Below are 22418 nucleotides of genomic sequence, written 5' to 3' on the forward strand. Positions count from 1 at the left end.
TTAGACTGATCTGCTTTGTGCGTGTTGTGTCTCTGCCTGGGACGCCTTTCCTCCTTTTCTCAGCCCAGGATCCTAGGTCTCCTTTAAGACCCTGCACAAGTCACTTTGGCCTTACTGATGGATTCCCATGGCCACCATTTTGTTTCCCCCCCTGTATGTTCCAAAGTGTTTCCATCCACCTGTACTGTAGCATTTATCACAGGGCAAAAAAATTACTTAGGAACATTTTTATCTCCCTAACTGGACTGTGAGTTTGTGCTCAATGCCATGTTTTATGCTTTGCATCCAAAGCCTTAGCCGTGGACACGTGGGCTAGAAACCATTCACTATCAGTTAAATGAATGGATTCTGGCATCTGGGTCTATAGTTAGTATAAGCTCAGAAACCATCTGTTTGGAGCTTGCTTATTAGATTATTTGGCTATCTATGGTTTTATGCATAGGTCTTTATATTCTTCTGTGGAATTTAGAAAATTCTTTTAAAAATTACCAGACTGTTTTAATTACGTTGTAACAGGCACTCCTCCCCAGAAAGAGGGGACTCCTTGCTTCATTCCCGCACAGGGGAGGGGCATACTTTCAGGGGTCAGTATGGGGGTGGCATCTGGAATTAAGATGCGTGACCCCCAGGAAGACAGAGATAAGGCAGGCTCTTTTTTCACATCACAATCTTAGAGTTTACGAGATTTACGCGTTTGCATGGAGAGTGGTCCCCTTACAGTTGGTGTTTCAAATAGCAGAAGAGGCACTGAGGCAAGGGGTGTCTAACCACGTATCTGTTAGTGTCCTCATGAGCACATTTTGTTTCAGTTAATTTTCAACTTGTTTTTGGGAGAGGGAACTCCCAGGAAGTCCATTTATCATATGACCAGAGTAAGTGAAAGGTAATCCTTTTTAAAATGTGAGTTATGGAGCTTTGTAATGTGCCATTTATCTATGTCTACTGTGGAACGGAAGAACGCTGGGGCAGATTTGTTACTTAAACAGAGTGTGCTCCCTGGTGTCTTTGGGGCTCCATTTCCCACACCTTGTTCCCGCACACAAAATACTCTCACGTGGTGCATTTTGACGAGAACGTTGATTGAGCACTTAAGAGTTGCCTGTTACGAAACGTGGAGTAGGTATTTGAACACATACCTGGTAAGTAAGCTGCTTAATTATCAGGCTTCTGTTCTTTTTAAACACATCTTGTTTTGATACTCAATATCAAATACATGTGGCGGGATGTTTTCTCGGAAGAACGCTGAACAGCTTTGGACGCTGGAAACCTTCTAGAACTTTTAACCAGGCAGGCAGGTTTTAGAAGATAAAAGGGATCGAGGCAGTCAACCATGAATTTGAAAAGAAGTTTCACTTAAAAAAAAAAAAAATGAAAGGAAGGAGTCTTACATGTCTCTTTTTGTAAAAATAGTTATCGACATGTAGCCACAAACCCTGGCTGAATAACAAGATCGCGCCATTTGCATTCACGCAAAATGGACGACACACAAAGTATTCAGCTTCCAGTTTCAAGAAGTCGGTACAAACCAGAGAGAAAACGCACAGTCTCTAGACGTCCTTGTTAAAGCACTGGCAGCAGGTGTTGCACGCTGGGCAAACAACAATATTATCCTAACACATTCAAGGCTAAGCCCCTCGATGGTCTCCACTTTTATAAGGCTCAACACAACAAGCATTTATTCAGCACCTGCTTCGCTATCCTAACACCTTACTTGTATTCCCACCACCTGGCACCGGTCTTCATTTAACGTTTAGCGAGTGGGTGAACGTGGCCCGTCCGTGTGGAAGGTGCTGGTGTGCTTAGCACCGTTGCAGGCACAGAGTAGGCATCCAACAAATACCATGAGGTATGAATGAAAACACCCACACAGGCTTCAGGAGGTCGTGGTCTAATCTCAGGTGGGTGATGGGCACTTGGTCCTGTATGCTTTCTAGGAGAGAGAAAGGAGTCAAGGCTTGGGGGAGGCACAAAGCAGTGAAGAACCATTAGAGGGGATTCAGAGTCCTCGGTTATTGCTTTCCTCCTCTGCCCACCACACAGCACAAGGGGGCCAGACCTGGCCAGGGCTTCCACGTCTCCTGGCTGGGGAGGGAAGCCCCTGAACAGTCCCATGGGGACAAGAGGGTCTCTCCACATGAGGCTTACACGCGTCACTCCACTTCTCTGTATATCAATTTTTATCATACGTTTTGAAAAAAACTACACCCTCCCTCTTCCATTATGGTGAACCGCTTAAAATGACATTTACATTAAATTACATTTACACAAACTTCTGTTGAAAGCCAAATTCCAGGCCTAAGCTCTTGGCCAAAGCCCATTAAAGGGGGATATTAAGTAAATTAGTTGAGCTGATTAAAAACACCTTCATCAAAGTAGAACACTGGTGCCAACAATATTAAGAGTTGAATTATTGATTTTTTTTTTTTTTAATGGCCGATGGTACGTTAGCAGGGAGGAAAAAGTCCTTCTCCTTTCCTTCCTGTCCTCCCACCCCCCCACTTCTCCCGTCCCCCACTTTGGGAGCGAGAAGGGGAACTACTGACCTACTCCTGGAGATCCCGGAAAGGGAGGTGACAGAGAAGTGGGGGGGGGGACAGGAAGGCAGAAGATGGGGTCCAGGTAAGGGAGAAGAGGGAGAAAAGGAGGGGAGACTAACGGCCGGACGGAGCAGAAGCTAGGGTCGCTGCGGAGGTGCAGCCACCTCTACCCACACCGCGTGGCGGGACCCCGGGCACAGCCGCGGGCCAGGCAGGCGCTGGAACGGGCACGGGGACGCTCCCCAAGCCGGCCGCCAGAGGGCGCGACCGGAGCCGGCGCGGCGGAGCCCGAGGAGGGAGGAGGGGAGCCGGCGGAGAAGGGTCAGCCGCGGCGGCAGGGGCGGCAGCGGTAGCGGCGCAGCTCCGCTCCCCGCGCGTCTCCCGTCCCCGCGCTCCAGCAGGGCGCACGGTCCCCGCCGCCGGGATGCTGCCGCCCGCCGGCCGCGGCCGCCGCCGCCTCGCACTCCCGGCGCTGCTCTCGCTCCTCACCTGCTCCCTGGGTAAGTAGCGGGCGGCCCGGGCGCGCACCGGAGAGGCGTGGGCTTTCCGGGCGCTGCCGCCCGCGCCCCGCGTCCGCGCGCGGGAGGAGGCGGCGGGCGGCCCAGCCCTGCCCCGCGGGCGCCCGCGTCCCGCCGTCCCGTCCCCGCCGCGCCGGCGGCAGCGCCCCCTCGCGGCGTCCGGGTGGGGGGGGGGGAGACCCAGCTCTCCGGGACCCCGGGGCGCGCCGCGCCCGGCCCCTTTCAGCTCGCTGGGTCCCGCCGCCGCCCCGGCCCCGCTCGCGTCTGCCCGCCTCCTTCCGCCGGGAGCTGGCGGCCGGCCGAGCCGGGAGGGCGAGGCGCTCACCCCCACAGGAAGCGCTGAGTAAATGTGCAACTGCGAGAAACTTTGAGAGGAGGGAAGCGGCGGCCGCGGTCCCGCCCCCCTGCCTTCCGCCCGCGTCCCGCCTGCCCCGCGCGCCCCGCTCGCCCCGCGCGGGCGCCGCCGGCTGGAGGCGAGCGGGTGGCCCGGCGTCCGGGCCGCTCGCTCGTCGCGCACCCCCGCGCCCCGCGGGCGGGGGCGAGGGACGGTGTCCTCCCCACGTCCGCGGGGTCTTCCGGCCGTGCCCTGGTCTCCCGGGCTGAGACGCCAACTTGGCATCAGCCCCTTCTACGGAGTCCTGGGCCAGCAAGGGAGGATCGGGGTGCCCGGCTGGGCCCTCAGTGTGTGCGGTCGTGGCGTGGGGGAGGCGGTGGGGACGCTCCCCAATCTTGGGTCGCTATGGGGGAAAATCAGAGAACACTTCTGGAGACAATGCTTGTCGGGGCTGCTGCTGCCGTAATGCCCCTTCCCTTTTTTCCTCCCGTTCTCCTCGCAAGAGTATTTTCTCCACCGTATCGTAAAAGGATGGGGCAGAAGTTAAAAAAAAAAAAAAATCACCGTAATGGACGTTTATGATGAGACTCGTTCAAGGTTGAAAGCTTGGGGGAAGAATTGCTCCCTTTTCAGTGTTCTCAGGGTTCTTGTCCTCTAACCCGGACTTTTGGGTTTCCAGTCGGTTAAAAAGCAGTAATTTCAGATTTTTAGAAATGGCAGAAGGGTGCAACTTAGGAAAAGACGTAGCGTTATTGCACATTGCTTTTTGGTAGCCCACTGGAACCTTTACAGCACGTTTTTTTAATTTGGATTTAAACTCTTCGAATAGGGGCCTTATTTGCGTCCCCGCCCCCGGCATTTCTATAGGTGCTCACTACGTGTGGGAAAATCGAGTGAGATTAATTGTTAATTAATTGTTCACATGCATGATTAAGTAAGCAACAATGCAATTAAAAGCATTCGGGCACCTTGGGCAGAGAAAGCTGTAATTGACGGTGGTGAGCAACTGAACTTGGAGATCTGCTTCAGTGGAAAAATGCATCGCCGGCCAGGGCAGCCCTGGGGGAAGGGGAGGTTGGAGGGGTGGGAGGTTGACTAGGTGACTCTTGGCTGCATCACTTGGCTTGCTGCCTGGGAGTTTTGCACCTAAGCAAATGGGGTGGGTGGTAGCCGAAATTGGCATTCTATTTATAGCACTGCACTTTATAATGCTGTACTGGGGATATAGTATTTGTATATAATATATTCAGTCTATGGGCTGAAACACATTTAAATGTATTGCTACACGTATCTATTTTGTACTGCACTTAAGGGAATAGCTGCACTGCCCAAACTTGATAGTACGTTAAAGGACAGTCAGAATGAACCAGAATGTCAACACGTTTTTAGAGATGTCTATTAACATTGCGAAGTTGTCAGATAAGCACAATAAATAAGACGTAAAACCTATTAAAAGGTCCCTGGGAGACATTTGGCTCTGTGAACTGGCTTTCATGGATTTCAAGAATACAGGAAGCTGTGTTCTTCGAGGTCTGAAGTAAATCACGGGTTCAGTTTATTGAGCTCTGCTTTGGTGGTGTTGGGGGAGCACCAAGACGTGAAAAGATGCGGTGCCCGCTCTGTAAATCTCGAAATCAGGAATCTTGGAATCTTGCTAAAACGAGAGATTATGACAGGAGTTCTGACGCATGTGAACAATCCTGATGGGTGAAAAATACTCTAAATATCCCCTTAGAAGTTTGGCCTGGGTATATATAGTTTAGTTTTCCCACAAACTGTAGCATATTCATTTGAGTTTTCAGAGAAGAGTCAATATAGAAAATTTATTTTAAATCCATATGATTATACAGATCAAATTCACTGTAACTTCAATTCTGAAGTCCAGTGCCAGTTCTAGAATCAGATTTATTCACACCTCTGCGCCAGCCGCTGTGTGGCTTCTAGTGAGTTTGAGCTCCGTTTTCTCCTAGAAAACAGGAGGCATAGACTAGATAAAATACCAGAACTTTGCCATTTCTTACAGTTTTAACAGACTGATCTATTGTGGCAGAGACTGCTCTCTGCTTACCCAGTAACCCCTAGTTCCTTCTTTTCCAGACTAAGAAGGCCCGTTAGATAATCAGGAGTGTCACCTGACTGCATTTGGAGCTAGGGTCTTCAAGGAGTATAATTAAGGTTAAAAGATGTCATAAGGGTGGGGCCCAAATCCAACAGGGCCTGTGTCCTTATCGTCCTTATCCTTCTTGGAAGAGGAAGGGACACCAGGGATGCATACAGAGAAAAGGCCATGTAAGGACACCGTAAGAAGACTGCTACCTACAAGCCAGGGAAAGGGGTCTCCGCAGAAACAACCCCGTTGGCACCTTGATTTGGGACTTCTAGCTTCCAGAACTGTGAGGAGTAAATTTCTGCCGTTCGAACCACCCAGTCTGTGGTTTCTGTTATGGTAGCTCTAGCTGACTAATAATACAGGGAGTGAGGGAAAGGGTGGAGGAATGTGGTGGCGGGGGCGGCAGTGGCAGTGTGGCGAAAACCCATTTCTCAGTGGCCCTTGCAAAGCAGGGTTAGCCACTGAGTTATCTATTGAGATTTTTGGGTGGGTCTCTTGGTAATGGCGGCTGACCCAGCTCGGATGCTGGCTTTTTTTAAGTTGCATTTTTTTTTTTTTTTTTTTTTTGCCTTTGTTTCATCTTCCTTCCCATTGTCTGTAAATCTGATGGCTGGAGCCGTGGTGGCCATCTTGTGACCATGAGGTGACCTTGAAGACAGAAGCGAGTAGTAAGGACAGTAGAGCAGAAAGGATAACACCACCTGGGTGCGAGATGGATGTGGGACACCATGCCAGTCCTGGGTCACTTATTTCCGGACTTGTTGGGCATGATATTAAAAATAAACCCCTGTCTTCTTGAAGCCTCAGTTGTTTGGGTTTTCGATTACACGCAGCCAGCCTAATCCTAATCGATAACATCTGTGAAGAAGCTCATTTGAACCAATGGTAAAATAAGATACTTTTATCTTTCTTTTTTTTAAATGTTTGTTTATTTTTGACAGAGAGAGAGAGAGAGAGAGAGAGACAGAGCATGAGCAGGGAGTTGGACACTCAACCGACTGAGCCGCCCAGGCGCCCCTAACTTTTATCTTTCTTATCCCTGTTTCTCCTCTTTATGATTCAGGATTGTATTTCTTAACATCTGCCAAAGTTAGGGATGATTTTTCATTCTGGTCCAGTTCTTGCATCAGATTCTTTTCACTGCAGTGAATTAGACATTTTGGGACACCAAGAATCAGACCTGATCCCAGGTGTTTTTATTGTTATTTTCATTTTTATATATTTTTAAACCCTCTTATTTCTTTTTTTTTTATTTTTTTTTATTTTTTAATATATGAAATTTACTGTCAAATTGGTTTCCATACAACACCCAGTGCTCATCCCAAAAGGTGCCCTCCTCAATACCCATCACCCACCCTGCCCTCCCTCCCACCCTGTCCTCCCTCCCACCCCCCATCAACCCTCAGTTTGTTCTCAGTTTTTAACAGTCTCTTATGCTTTGGCTCTCTCCCACTCTAACCTCTTTTTTTTTTTTTTTTTTTCCTTCCCCTCCCCCATGGGTTTCTGTTATGTTTCTCAGGATCCACATAAGAGTGAAACCATATGGTATCTGTCTTTCTCTGTATGGCTTATTTCACTTAGCATCACACTCTCCAGTTCCATCCATGTTGCTACAAAAGGCCATATTTCATTTTTTCTCATTGCCACGTAGTATTCCATTGTGTATATAAACCACAATTTCTTTATCCATTCATCAGTTGATGGACATTTAGGCTCTTTCCATAATTTGGCTATTGTTGAGAGTGCCGCTATAAACATTGGGGTACAGGTGCCCCTATGCATCAGTACTCCTGTATCCCTTGGATAAATTCCTAGCAGTGCTATTGCTGGGTCATAGGGTAGGTCTATTTTTAATTTTCTGAGGAACCTCCACACTGCTTTCCAGAGCGGCTGCACCAATTTGCATTCCCACCAACAGTGCAAGAGGGTTCCTGTTTCTCCACATCCTCTCCAGCATCTATAGTCTCCTGATTTATTCATTTTGGCTACTCTGACTGGCGTGAGGTGGTATCTGAGTGTGGTTTTGATTTGTATTTCCCTGATAAGGAGCGACGTTGAACATCTTTTCATGTGCCTGTTGGCCATCCGGATGTCTTCTTTAGAGAAGTGTCTATTCATGTTTTCTGCCCATTTCTTCACTGGGTTATTTGTTTTTCTGGTGTGGAGTTTGATGAGCTCTTTATAGATTTTGGATACTAGCCCTTTGTCCGATGTGTCATTTGCAAATATCTTTTCCCATTCCGTTGGTTGCCTTTTAGTTTTGTTGGTTGTTTCCTTTGCTGTGCAGAAGCTTTTTATCTTCATAAGGTCCCAGTAATTCACTTTTGCTTTTAATTCCCTTGCCTTTGGGGATGTGCCGAGTAAGAGATTGCTACGGCTGAGGTCAGAGAGGTCTTTTCCTGCTTTCTCCTCTAAGGTTTTGATGGTTTCCTGTCTCACATTCAGGTCCTTTATCCATTTTGAGTTTATTTTTGTGAATGGTGTGAGAAAGTGGTCTAGTTTCAACCTTCTGCATGTTGCTGTCCAGTTCTCCCAGCACCATTTGTTAAAGAGACTGTCTTTTTTCCATTGGATGTTCTTTCCTGCTTTGTCAAAGATGAGTTGGCCATACGTTTGTGGGTCTAGTTCTGGGGTTTCTATTCTATTCCATTGGTCTATGTGTCTGTTTTTATGCCAATACCATGCTGTCTTGATGATGACAGCTTTGTAGTAGAGGCTAAAGTCTGGGATTGTGATGCCTCCTGCTTTGGTCTTCTTCTTCAAAATTGAACCCTCTTATTTCTTATAACAGATATGACTGATACAGGTTTTACCCATCTGGATGGGTAGTCTGGGCCTCAAGTTGGTGCAGCCCCCTTGGTCACAGACTTGACCCAAGGGCATTTGCCTAGAGCCAATAGTCAAGCTCTTTAACTGGGGGCATATAAGGAGGGGGGGGGGGGAAGAGCAACTGTTTCAGGTGGGATGGCCAGGGTGGGGAAGAGCTGTCCTGACCCTTCTGTCAACTTCTGTTAACTTGCTCTGAGGCAAGCCTTGTAGGCCCAGTACTTGAGCAAGTCCTGGTAATTGACCTCATTCGGACCAGGAAGGGCCAGGTGGTTTGTTTTTCTTTTCATTAGAAACATTATAAATCAGGCATAATTTCTAGGCACAAAGGGATTATTTATGGGGAATTTGCAAATGTTCTAGATTTTGCCCCTTTGTAACATATGGGTGATCCGTCTTTGGTGTTGCCAGATTCTTGCTTAAGAACAGTGTACAGGAGCATTCATTCCATCTTTCCCAACAAAGGAAAAATTCTAGGGAGTGTCAGAGGTTCATCAGATCTATTACTGATTGAGAGTCGCCCTTGGTTCCATATTTCAAAGCTCTCTTCACAAGGCCACTCCCAGAGAAACCCGATTCGGTGTAGGTGCTGATTTGCACTACTAGAAAATGTCAACAGCAGTATTGAAAGAAAGACCTGTCCTCGAAATTTTTGTTCGTTTATTCAAAAACTGTCGAGTATCTCCATATGTCAGGCACTGAGGATATCGCAGGAAGGAGACAGATCTGGTCTGCTTCCCCCCCGTGGAACTTGCAGTCTCGAGGGGAAGGAACATTATACGGAAACAAATTGCACTGCGCTCAGTGTGGCAGAGGAGTTCGGGGTGCTGTGGGAACGCGTGTCTCAGGAGGGTCTTTAGCCTAGAGTTTGGAGTCCTGTTTCTCAACAGAGGGCGATCTTGCCCCTGGGAGAACACTTGTCAAGGGCTAGAGACTTTCTGGTGGTCACAGGGATGATTTGGCAGGAAGGGTTAGGGTCACTGGCCTCTGAGCTCGCGGTGTGGCTGAGCAATCCTAGTGCCCGGGACCACCTCCCCCTGCCCAGAATCAGCGATCGGTCTAGTGTCAACGGTGCCAGGTGCCAGGTTGGGGAACCTTGGAGCTGGGGCTCAAGGAGAGCTTCCTGGAGGAGGGGACCTCAGAGCTCAGACTGGAAGGGGAAGCAGAAATCCGTTAAATGAAGGACGGGGGTACACATGGCAGGGGAAAGAGCTTGTTGCCCAGAGAAACACAGTGCAGAAAGGACTGGGGCTGGAGAGATCGGGAGAGGGGCTGGGAAGATCAGTAGGGGGTCACACAATGCAGGCTCTTGCAGATGAGGGTAAGGACTTGGGACTTTGTCCTTAGAGCAGTGGGAAGTGACTGAAGGGCTGTCCTAGGAGAGTGACATGATTTAACTTCGCAGTTTGAGAAACTCACTCTGGTTTTCCTATGGAACAGGAATTAAGAGGCGGCCAGCGGGGACGTGTGGGACCAGTGAGGAGGCTGTTGGAATCAACCACGGGAGGGATGATTAACACTCTCTAAGACACGGCGATTGATGGGTACAGTGGGCTGAGAGGAAGGCGGGGGTCACGCATGAATCAGGTTTCTGTCATGAGCTGTGGGCGGCTCCTGGTGCTGTTTACTGATACAGGCGCTAATGGAGAAGGACCAGATTTAAACAGTTTTTTTTCTTTTTATTGTAGCTAAATAACATGAAATTTCTCTTAACCATTTATAAGTGTACAATTCTGTGGCATTAAGTACCCAGACGTTTTTCTAAAATTTAATTTTAGAGGGAGGTGAGGATGACGAGTTTAGTTTGGACAAGTTGAGTTTGGGGTGCATGTGAGATAGTCAGGTTCCATGTCAGGTGGGCAGTTAGATTTGTGGGTTTGGAGCTCATAGGAGAGCTTGGCTGTGGAGAGATATGGCAGCAGTTGGAATATATATATAATATATATGATATAATATACATAATATATGTATATGTAATATACATATATAATGTATATAATATGTACATATATAATATATATTATATATATAATGTATATATGTATATATACATATATGTATATATTATATATGTAATATATACATATAATATATAATATACATATACACACATGTTTTATATATGTATATAATATACATAATATATATGTAATATACATATAATATATGTACATATATAATATGTACATATATAATATGTATATTATATATAATGTATATACGTATATAATACATATATGTATATATTATATATAATATATATGTAATATATACATATAACATATATAATATTCATATTCATACACACATATTTTATATATGTATATAATATATGTATATAATATACATAATATATATGTAATATACATATAATGTATATAATATGTACATATATATAATGTATATTATATATATAATGTCTATATGTATATATACATATATGTATATATGTATATACATAATATATATGTAATATATACATATAATATATATAATACACATATTCATACACACATTTTTTTAATTTTTTTAAATTTTTTTAAATTTTTATTTATTTAAAAAAAAAAATTTTTTTTAACGTTTATTTATTTTTGAGACAGAGAGAGACAGAGCATGAACAGGGGAGGGGCAGAGAGAGAGGGAGTCACAGAATCCGAAACAGGCTCCAGGCTCTGAGCTGTCAGCACAGAGCCCGACGCGGGGCTGGAACTCACGGACCGTGAGATCATGACTTGAGCCGAAGTCGGACGCTTAACCGACCAAGCCACCCAGGCGCCCCTATTTTTTTTTTTTTTTTTTTTTTTTAAAGAGGAGAGTCTTAATTGGTAAAATAAATCCATTTAAGCTTTTACTCAAAATGTGTGGATATCCAAGATTTGGTAGAAGCTGGGGAAGAAAATAGTCTTTATCTGTGTGATGTAAAGCTGCAGGCTTATCCAAAAAAAAGAAAAGAAAATGAGTGAAAGTATCATCAAATAAGATTTGAATGTATCTCAATTATAGCAGTGCCTTTTTCTCCTAGGGATAGGACTTCTTTTCACTCCTAAAAGAATATTTTATGATCTGAAAAGGTGATGTGTTTTAGTTTACATCATTGCTTGCCGTAAGAAGCCCAAGGCTCTTTACATGTCATGCTGAATTTATCTTCTCCAAATCCTTGAGGGCGGATATGCTGGAGCTTGTGCTTCGTTGATGAGGTGAAGGGAGTGAAGGAAGGTACGTGGCCAAGGCCTGTTGGAAAAATTGCCCCTTTCCATCCCTTGGTGTCTGTCCACCTGTGCACCCCAGTGTGTCAGACTTCACACAGGACAATCACCTCAGGGTCTTGACGAGTTCCCTTTCTGAAGGGCTTTTTTGTTAAAATGCAGCTTATGGGGTCCTGGCTCCAGATTTTTCTGATATCAGAAGACCTGAGGTGAGGCCTCTGGATTTGCAGTTTTATCCAGGCCCCAGATAAGTTGTATGTGTTGGCGGGTGCAGGAACCCTGCCTGGCCCACCCCAGGACCAGGTACAAACTGGGGACTCTTACTGGGTGGCTTTCTTGCGTATCTGCAGCATGTAAAGTTGATGGCTAGTTGCTTTGTCTTTAAAATGAAATAAGGAGCTGCTTTGGAGAAAGTGCAGCGTGGAATCGAGGCCCGTATGCCCTGGTCAGGTATTTCTTCTCCTTGGGAAAGGAACCAGAAACCCCAGAATTCAAACTGAGCTGTCTTTCTCTGGTTCCGCCATCATTTGGCAGGTTTCCAAGGGCTACTGGGCGGGTCGGGGGGGGGGGGGCTGTAGTGTGGGGAGTGTGAGTCTCAAACACTAGAGCAGTGCATTGTTAGAACAAAGGCTTTTGGACAATTGACAAGTTTCTAAGGTGTTAGAACCTCTCAGACTGTAGGTACCATGGATTCAGTGGTACAGACAGGAAGGGCTTCAACTTTTTGTGTTACGAAAATAAGATACCCCACGTTTAAGCTTACGTTGTGTTTCTGTAAGTTAGCCACACGGTTAACCGTTCACCACTGCTCTTACAATGTGAAGGAATCCTACGAGGTGCTGATTTTTCGGTGGTTGAGTTTATTCTGGAGTGGGTGGTATGACCAGAGATCCTTCTGCCCCTTACCTGTGACTCAGCCCGTGAAACATGCTTTTTGAGGGTGGTGGTTTGAGTCTCTCTCCCAAAACTCTGTCTGAATTGGAATTTTCTTATTTTCACATCCTGAGTGGCATATGCATTTTCACATTATTTGTTTAAATGAGATATGAATCAAAGAAGCAAATGATCTTTTCTTTCCTAAAATATACAGTTACTTCCTCTTTTCTTCCCTTCTGGTTAACTGTCCTTCCTATAAATATGTTTACCCTTTGGCACAGAGAGTATATTGGCCCTTGGCCAACTTTGGTGCCAAGGGAAGAAAAATTTGTATCCCAAACTCCATTTTCCCATTGACTTCTTTGATAAAACAGAAGATGTGTTTCAGATGGAGCAGTGTCGAATGGGGGTAGGTGGTGGCTCAAAAGAGGACTGTCGCGCCTCTGTGCTCACTGCCACACTCGGGGGGGGGGGTGCCAGGCCCCCTCCTCCATCACTTCTCTCAACTGGCTGATCACCTTGTAAGAGGTGCAGAACCCATGGAAGGGGGCACAGGGGTTCCCTGCCCCTGAGTGTTGTCCACCTGTCTGCTTGCAGAATTGTGCTTGGCATCCTCCAGTGCTGTGTGTCTCTTTTCCTGAGTTTGCTACTTGGCATCTGAGCAAAAGGCTCCATAGCTCTTCCCATAGGTCAGGTAATATCCTGAACCTGTGCATGCACCGACTTATTTTCATTCTTGTTTAGTTTCCTCCCTTTTACAGGGACGGAGGCAGGGGCTCCGAGACGCCAAGTCTCTGGCCCCGTGTTGCTTAGCTACTAAGCGGCAAAGCCTGGATGCCTCGAGGTGCGAGTCTAGATTCTGTGTAGCTCTGACCAGCGTGCCGTGCTATTCTTTACAGTGGAGCCGGGCCCGGAGCCCCGGTCTCCTGCACTGCAAGCTCTTTCCCTTGTGCTTTGAAACTTTAAGGCGAGAACAGTTTAAAAGAACACCTTGTAAATCCTTGAACTACTGCCTTCTGTCTAGCTTCTCGTCTGTGCCTGGCCATTCCTTTTTGTCGTCTTTAGTTTTGTCCCTGAAATGTTGGCGTTGTCTCGCTCCCGTCTTTCCCATCCAGGCTTGTGGCTTTGGTTCCTTTGTACAGGGGGGACGCTGCCGGTGCCTCTCCTCTTGACCCCTGTGCCCGGCTCCACACCTGGCTATGGGCCGCTGCTGGGTAGATCACGGAGTGTCCTCAGCGCCTCAGGATATTGGGAACCGCACTGTTTTCCCACACATCTGCTTCCCTGCCTTATTCTCTAGCTTGTGAATGGCACCCCAGTGGACTCGGCCACTCCATCCGAATCGAATCCCGGACTCACCTCCGCTCCTTTCTCTCACTCACCAACCCCTCCGGACTCTCCCTTCCCCACCCATTCCATTGGTAGGATCTGTCTCAGCCTGTGCATTCTGCTTCGATATCTCCAACACCTGCTTTTGCTCACAACCTGCTGTGCCCAGTCGCTGCCTCGTCTGAATTCTGTCCCGTATCGTATCTCTCATTGCCTGCTCCATTAGCTTCTTAGCTGGCACGTCTGTGCCTTTTTTTGGTCCCCGCACAGCCCACCCAATAGGTTCCTCCAGAAACCTGTCTAAGGCACACATTTCAGTGTGGCACTGCCTTTCTTAGAAGCTTCTCACAGCACTTAGGATAGAAGCAGACTCCCTAACGCTGACCCCTTTAATGATATGGCCCCTCCCCCTCCCAGATGTCCCTGCCCCAGCACTTCCATCCCCCTAGGTGTCCCTGCCCCAGTCACCCCCCCCCTCCCCCAGGGTGTCCCTGCCCCGGTCACCCCCCCCTCCCCCAGGGTGTCCCTGCCCCGGTCACCCCCCCCTCCCCCAGGGTGTCCCTGCCCCGGTCACCCCCCCCTCCCCCAGGGTGTCCCTGCCCCGGTCATCCCCCCCTCCCCCAGGGTGTCCCTGTCCCGGTCACCCCCCCCCCCAGGGTGTCCCTGCCCCGGTCACCCCCCCTCCCCCAGGGTGTCCCTGCCCCAGTCACACCCCCCCCCCCAGAGTGGCCATGCCCTAGTATTTCCCTCCCCCAGGGTGTCTCTGCCCCAGTCACCCCCCATCCCCCTAGGTGTCCCTGCCCCAGTCACCCCCCCTCCCCCAGGGTGTCCCTGCCCCGGTCACCCCCATCCCCCTAGGTGTCCCTGTCCCGATCACCCCCCCCCCCCAGGGTGTCCCTGTCCCGGTCACCCCTCCCCTCCCCCAGGGTGCCCCTGTCCCGGTCACCCCCCCCCTCCCCCAGGGTGCCCCTGTCCCGGTCACCCCCCCTCCCCCGGGGTGTCCCTGTCCCGGTCACCCCCCCCTCCCCCAGGGTGCCCCTGTCCCGGTCACCCCCCCCCTCCCCCAGGGTGCCCCTGTCCCGGTCACCCCCCCTCCCCCGGGGTGCCCCTGCCCCGGTCACCCCCCCTCCCCCGGGGTGTCCCTGCCCCAGTCACACCCCCCCCCCCAGGGTGGCCATGCCCTAGTATTTCCCTCCCCCAGGGTGTCTCTGCCCCAGTCACCCCCCATCCCCCTAGGTGTCCCTGCCCCAGTCACCCCCCCTCCCCCAGGGTGTCCCTGCCCCAGTCACTCCCCCTCCCCCAGGGTGTCCCTGCCCCAGTCACTCCCCCTCCCCCAGGGTGTCCCTGCCCCAGTCACCCAAGCTTTGATGCAGAAGCCTGTTTCCAGGCCTCCTTGCTCTTGTAATTTGAAATTTCTGCTGCCTGGAATTTACTTCCTCAGGCACTGTGTCGAGCTCTCCCTAAGCAGTGCTTTCCTCCCTTTAAGCCTCCCCTTCCCTCTGCTGCCCTGCCTTGGGTGAGCTGCCCTCTGTCTCCACCCCAGGTGCTCCCTTGGGGACTCCCGTCAGAACGACAGCCATTGGAGTGGACACTTGTATGCTTGGCTGTTGACCGAGGGACTCCTCTCTCAAATGAGCTCCTTGGGCAGCTGCTTATTCGTCTTCCCCAGCTCCTGGCATATTGTGTGGCAGTCATACACTCTCTGATTTTCTGTTTAACAAATGAAAATATGAATTCATACTGCTAATGAGCTGCGAAGGCCCAAAGCACTCGGCATGTGCCAGGCCCCGTTGCGGAAACATAACGCTTGTTAAACCGTTGATCTTTGGCCACATGCCTGGGCTGGTTCTGTCCTCTGCCCATGGGGAGTGCCTGGGGCCCTTCATCCTCAGGCTGGGCGCTGGTGCCTCCAGGTGGGCGGATGGCGCTGCGGCCCAGTGTGGCCACGACCCCCAGGGACAGCAGATTGGTCTGAAAAGGCAGGCCCTGCCCCCCTGTTGCTGGGCTGGGGTGCGATCGTTTCTGTCCCCTCTGCTGGCATGGATTATCTTCAAAGCAGGTAATTGGAACCAAGTAAATTGGCTGTGGGCTGTGTACCCTGGGGCTTAAGGCCTCCTCTCGAGGACCTGGAATTAAACCTGGAAAGCTCCGGGAAGCTGGAGCCACTGGGGGAGGAGCCGCCCTGGGTGAAGCGTTTTGTAAGTAGGTCACGGCAAAGAAAGTGAAGCCCCGCCGGCTCCCTCCCACAGCCCGGCGGAAGAAAAAGTGGGGCAGAGCCCGTGTGAGACCCTGAGCCCGCAGGGCCACCAGCTGCAAGCTTCCCGTGAGCACTGTGGCTTCGGCCCGGATGGCGGGGAGGGCCACGCGGTTTCAGTCCCTCCCTCCAGGCTCCTGGGTAGGGCCGCGACCACCCACCGCCTAGACGCCGCCCAGACTGGCCCTAAGCGTGGTGCCACCGGCAGCTTTATGGCCCCGTCCGCTGAGTTTGCAACACGTGGAACCGCACACTAAACGCTTTACGCAGTATCTCACTCGATCCCGCGTCTTAGTGTTTTTTGTTTTCGTTTTTGTATTTAATCCGGTTTTCTGTGATTGCCGTTCTTGGGAGAGTCTGGGAGGACAGTCCAGGGAACAGGAACAAAACGGAGTTAGGAGGTGCAGTCATCTTTCCTTCAGGGGCGTGGGGTCCCTGACTCCCAACCAGGAACAAGATTAGATAGTTGATTAGTGTTGCTTAAATGCCTTGCAATGAATTCCTCTCCAGTTTTCCGGCACTCCAGGGCTTAGGCTGGCCTATAAATCTTAGTCCCAGGTCAATTGTAAAATCTTGATTTATCTCTCAGAATAGGTGTGCTAACACATTAGTTGGCTTGAATTATTTAAAGTTATCACGGGAAGGTCTTATTTCTATTGCCCGTCCCGATTTGCACTTTAAATATAGTTCCCTGCAGCAATTCACAGGAATTCATGTTGAAAATAGAAAAGGGAAAATTACTTTTAAACAGCAGTTTGGCATATAAGAGCGTGATTTACCTTGGAATAGTTCTCGAACTGCACATTAAGGCCAAGCTTTCAAGAATATTTTTTCCCCGCTGAATCTGGAAATTAGTATGAAACCAAACAGCCAACATCCAGCCTCCCGCGGCCACTCCCTTTGGCAGAGCAGGGGGGGATCCCTTCCTCCCTCCCCGCTCCCCGCTCCCCTCTCCCCTCTCCCCTCCTTTGGCTCCCAGTGTTACAGTCCCACTGTAGGGACTGTATCCTGTTAGGGTTGTTGGAGGTGACAGGCAAATCCTTACCTTACTTGCCCGGTTTTCTAACTTTTCTTCTCAAATTTCACCATTTCTCCTTCTTCATGTGCTTGAAGCGTGAAAGCCCGGATTTTGTTGGCAGGAATTTTAGAAAGGATCCGTTGTTTTAAGATTGGATTTATTAGCGGTCTAGCATATGCTGTGCCTTCAGAACGCATTTGGTTCCCCGGTGATTTGTTTAGATTATGGAAACATAAAGGTAAAACCAGAAGGCAAAAAGACACTTGCTTATATTCATTTAATGAGGATGATCTTGCCCTGTGATTTGCTCTTATACCTGAGAGTGACTCTGATGCATGTCTCATGTTAGTGCTGTACTTATTTATTTATTTTTTTTAAGTAAGCTCTGTGCCCAGCGTGGGACTTGAACTCACAACCCCAAGATCGAGTCACGTGCTCTACTGAGCCAGCCACGTGCCCTTATGTTACTGCTTTAAATATTACATAATTTATTTCTATCGGGGAAATTTCACAGCAGAATGTCATAGGGACCAATGATGGTTTTGTGTGTGTGTTTTTTTTTTTAAAGAATATCTTAACTCCAGGCCTTTGTATTTTTGGAGGGAACTAAAATCTAGTTTACTCTTAACTTCAGTTAAGCCTCGCCTGAATAAAGGTATGCTGTCTAGATTACGACAAAGAGGATTTGTAGAATTCACTTGATTTATCGGGAATGTCTTCCTTCCATGTAATTCCTTCATTAAACGTACTCAAATGACATTAGTTGCTGGCTTATGAAAGGTGATGTGTTCGTACCTTTCAGAACCAATACCAAATAAAGGCATGTTTTCTTCAATATAGAGTCTGCATTCTAAAGGACTTTTGTGTTGACATACTCTTCCTTTTCACATAGCCATCTGGCCTGCAAAAAAAGTGAGGTAAGACTAAATCCTGTTTATTAGATGATGAGTCACTGAACGTGTTAAGCTGAGAAGGTTTTTTTTTTTTTTTTCATCTTGACAAAAGAGGGAATTCTAGCCCAGGGAGCTTTGACTGTCTGTGCTTGGAATTAAGAATTGATGGAGTCGGCAGGGACGGATTTTGGACTCAGAGTCGGGTCTTAGATTGACCACGGCTGTTACATCCTGCAAGTTGTTGGAATGTTCTATTTCCTGCAATTCTGTGGTGCTAAGTGGTATTAACATGTTGTGACTTCCTTACATGATGTTCGTTAATAATTCTATTTCTGATATCTTCTCGAGGGCTTTCACTGTGCATGCTAGTTTGGAGGTTAATAAAATAAGACCAAACCAAAGAATTAAATACCCAGAAGCAGAATTTAAAATGGTGTTTGGGCTTAAATCTTTCTTTTTAGAAGTTAATGAATGATTGGGGTTTTTTGGTTGCCGCCTGTGTGTGTGTGTGTGTGTGTGTGTGTGTGTGTGCGCGCGTGTGTGTGTGTGTGTATAAAATGAAAAAGTAGATCAGATCCTGGTGAAAATAAATTGGTTGTGTGGGGGGGACACAGTGAATTCCTTCATTTTGCTGGTGGATATTCCCTAGCATAAGGAGTAGACAGCCTGTAAGTGATGTGATCCCAGGGCCATCGCAAAGACTTGCATTCACTCATTCATTCATTTGATCAATATTTGTTGACCTTCTCCTATGTGCTGGCTGTGTTTTGGGTGTGGGGCACCACCTTCCTGCCTTCACAGAGCTTACAATAAACGAATATGTCAGGCGAGCAATAAATAAATAAATAAATAAATAAGTGTTACATTGGTGGTGGTAAGTGCTGTGCAGAAGAATAAAGCAGAATGAGGAACGTAAGGAGGGGTGGTGTTGGGGATTTATTATTTATATGAGGTAGTCTCAGTGGGGCCTCCCATAACATCTGCTGTTACCTAAATTTCACATGTAGAGGTTCATTTGGCTTACGGTTCAGGCTCACCCTGCCTTTTGGGATGCCATCTTGGAAATGGAAGTGATTAAACCACGTTCATTTTACGTCTTAGTGTGAATACGTTTTAGGTTATTTCCTTGGAGCAAATGTTGATGGGAGAGGACTTGAGGCAGTGCATGTCTGCGGGTGGGGGGTAGGGAGGGGTCAGAGGCATCCGAATGGGAAAGGTCTTCTCCCGCCTCTCAGGAGGGCCTCCTCTGTTACCCCAGGAGACCTACCACCGAAGCTTCTTGTACCACATTACAGCTCTGTGGAATCGGCCGTCCGGCCCTTTGAGTCCATTACTGCTCTGTGGCATTGCCCATTTTCTCCGGGGGATGCTAATTGGAGAAAGCAAACTCTAGGAGACGCTTTCCTCTTAGCTCCTCAGGGGAAGTGCACTATAACATTAAAGCATATTATTTTTGTCTAGTTAACCTGCCTGCCTGTTGGGTTTATTATTTTGCCTTATATTTTCAAAGTGTTACTGTCATGTTGTTGTTGTTCCAAATGTGGAGCCTAGATGTGTCTCTAGGGTACAGGGATGCCTTTATCTGTGGGCTCCAACTTGAAACCTTACATCGTTCCAAATAGGGAATGATCTTCGCTCCTCTCGCTGTCTTGACCCCACTGCGTTAGTGGGTTCTGTGAACGGCCCTGCGTGAGGCAGCGTTATCTGCACCACACTTCCAGCCTGGGAGCCTCTGAGACGGAAAGCTTGCCCCAGATTCAGCTCTGTTGCCTGCCAGGCTCTGGCAGTGATCGTGCGAGGAGGGAGTTGAACTGCTTCCCGCTGGATTCTCAGGAATCCCCCTTTGCTTTGGAAGGCACCGTCGAGTTGCTAAGAAGTTGTATTTTGTACACATCAATTTCATAGTTTATATCCATAGACACACGTGGTATGTGCACAGGTTCCAATTCCTTTGAGGTTTATTTCTTCAGCTTGGTAGCCTAAGCACGTTGGCTGTGCACCGATGAATAATTTCAGGTCCGGAGATGAACGCGGCCAGTGGTACTAGTTTGCAGCAAATGCAGCTGGTTTTAAAAATGAGCAAAAAAATGTCTTCTTCAAGCACCCCCCCCCCCCCCCCCCCATTTTAAGCGAGACTGTTAAATACGAGAATGAATCTTAACTGGTGATCTTAATGTAAAAATGTTTTCTTTTTTCCAGCTTTTGCTTTGGTTTCTGAAGATACAAAGAAAGAGGTCAAGCAATCTAAGGTACTAACTCTAATGATCAAATCTATTCTTCCTGTCTGAGATTCACTTATATTTTCTTTAATGGCAGCTGTAATGATTTCATCTTACGATAGTTCTCAGGTTTCTTTTCACGAATTAATGAGATATTGGTCCACTCAGACTTTTAATCTCTAGTGGCAACCTGCAGATAAACTTGCTTTATTTATTTTTTATTTTATTTTTTTGAATTTAAATCCAAGTTAGTTAACATACAGTGTAACAATAATTTCAGGAATAGAATTTAGTGATTCATCACTTACATGTAACACCCAGCGCTCATCCCAACAAGTGCCTGCCTTAATGCCCATCATCCATTTAGCCCATCCGCCCACCCCACATCCCTCCAGCAGCCCTCGGTTTGTTCTCCGCAGTTAAGAGTCTCTTATGGTTTGTTCCCTCTCTGTTTTTTTTTATCTTATTTTTTAGATAAGCTTGCTTTAAAAAAAAATCCCTTAGTAGTTACAGCAGACCAAGTAGGTTTCAAAAAAAGTATTTTGATATGGATTTAGACATCATAGAAGTCTTGCTGGGATGCCTTAGTTTTCTCTAGTCTGACCACATCTTAACTTGGGCTGCATTTTCCCAGTCTGAGAGAGAGAAGTAGTATGCTGTGTCCCTGGGGTCACAAGAGCCTGAGTCTCCCTCACTTTGTAGGTGGCACCGTGTGGCAGTACTGAAGGTGACTGCCAGGCTTTTTGCACAGTTGGGACCAGGAACCGAGACCCCGGGACTTGATGGAGATGGGATAAAACTCAGCCAAAAATCTGAGCGGCTGCTTTCCCACAATTGTTTGCGTTTAAGAACCTCATCTAAAGTTTACCATTTTGGCTTTGCGCTAGATGAGTTTAGCAGATGAGAAAGAGAAACCATATTTGAAGAATGTGAGTTGTCATATTCGCTAAGGTTCAGTCGACTTCATTTTTTTTTAATCTCACGATTAGAGTAACAGCATTTTTTATTTTTATTTTTTGTAATGTTTGTTTATTCTTGAGACAGAGCATGAGCAGGGGAGGGGCAGAGAGAGAGGGAGACACAGAATCTGAAGCAGGCTCCAGGGTCTGAGCTGTCAGCACAGAGCCCGACACGGGGCTCAAACCCATGAATTGTGAGATCATGACCTGAGCCGAAGTCGGATGCTTAACCAACTGAGCCACCCAGGCGCCCCAAAACATTTTTTTTTAATAGAATGTTTCTTTTGTCAACACAGTGTTGTCTTTTCTAACTATACTGTGGGTTTCCTACACAGGAACAATAATAATACTTTCCTTTGGTTTTAAGATCCTTTATGGTTAATAAAACATTTTCAGACATTTCACTTAAAACTTGATCTTCTCAATGATCCTGTTATTGCCAAGCAAAAGAGATATTCCCATGTCCAGGTACACCTCAGGGAGGATGTGGGTTTGGTTCCACCGCAGTAAAGAGAGTTAAATGCATTTTTTTGGTTTTCAGTGCATAATAAAAGTCCTATTTAAACTATATTGTTGTCTGTTAAGTGTGCGATAGCATTATGTCTAAAAAATATACATACCTCAGTTGCAAAGTACTTTATTGCTACAAAATGCTAACCATCATCCGTGCTTTCAGTGACTTGCAATCTTTTAGCTGGTGGAGGGTCTTGCCTCAATGTTGATAGCTGCTGACCGATCAGGGTGGGCTTCCTGGAGGCTGGGGTGGCCGGGGCAGTTTCTTAAGACGACAGTGAATTTTGCCTCCTTGATGGACTCTTCCTTTCACGAACGACTGCTCTGTAGCCTGTGATGCTGTTTGATAGCATTTCACCTACAGTAGAACTTCTTTCAAAACTGGAGTTAGTCCTCTCAAATCCTGCTGCTGCTTTATCTACCAAGTTTGTATAATATTCCAAATCCCTTGTCGCTTCAATAAGCTTCACAGCATCTTCGGCAGGAGCAGAGTCCATCTCGAGAAACCACGATTCTTAGCCTCGAGAAGCAGTCCTCACCCGATCACGTCCTATCATGAGATCGCGGCAGTGCCGTCTACGTTCAGGCCCCGCTTCTAGTTCTGGTTCTCTCGCTGTTTCCACCACATCCGCAGCGACTGCCTCCACTGACGTCCTGAACCCCCCAAAGTCATCCCGAGGGTGGGAATCAACTTCTTCCAAATGCCTGTGCATGTTGATATTTTGGCCTCTTCCCATGAATCATGAATGTCCTGAATGGCCTCTAGAATGCTGAATCCTTTCCAGAAGGTTTTCAATTTGCTTTTCTCAGATCCATCAGAGAATCG

General features: G+C 47.6%; 1 protein-coding gene across 3 annotated transcripts in view; it reads left to right on the forward strand.

Annotated features, from left to right (window-relative positions):
• The first annotated feature begins 1852 nt into the window (after window positions 1-1852).
• B3GLCT (beta 3-glucosyltransferase) overlaps window positions 1853-22418 on the forward strand; it is a 121233-nt gene continuing 100667 nt past the window's right edge. For all 3 annotated transcript variants that reach the window (XM_042947057.1, XM_042947127.1, XM_042947210.1), the window contains exons 1-2: window positions 1853-3037; window positions 20101-20150. In XM_042947057.1, the coding sequence (XP_042802991.1) occupies window positions 2962-3037; window positions 20101-20150 (126 nt within the window). In that variant the 5' untranslated portion in view covers window positions 1853-2961. The remainder of the gene's footprint in view (window positions 3038-20100; window positions 20151-22418) is intronic.

The sequence above is a fragment of the Panthera leo genome, chromosome A1 (assembly GCF_018350215.1).
Source record: "Panthera leo isolate Ple1 chromosome A1, P.leo_Ple1_pat1.1, whole genome shotgun sequence".
In the NCBI taxonomy this organism is placed as follows: domain Eukaryota; kingdom Metazoa; phylum Chordata; class Mammalia; order Carnivora; family Felidae; genus Panthera; species Panthera leo.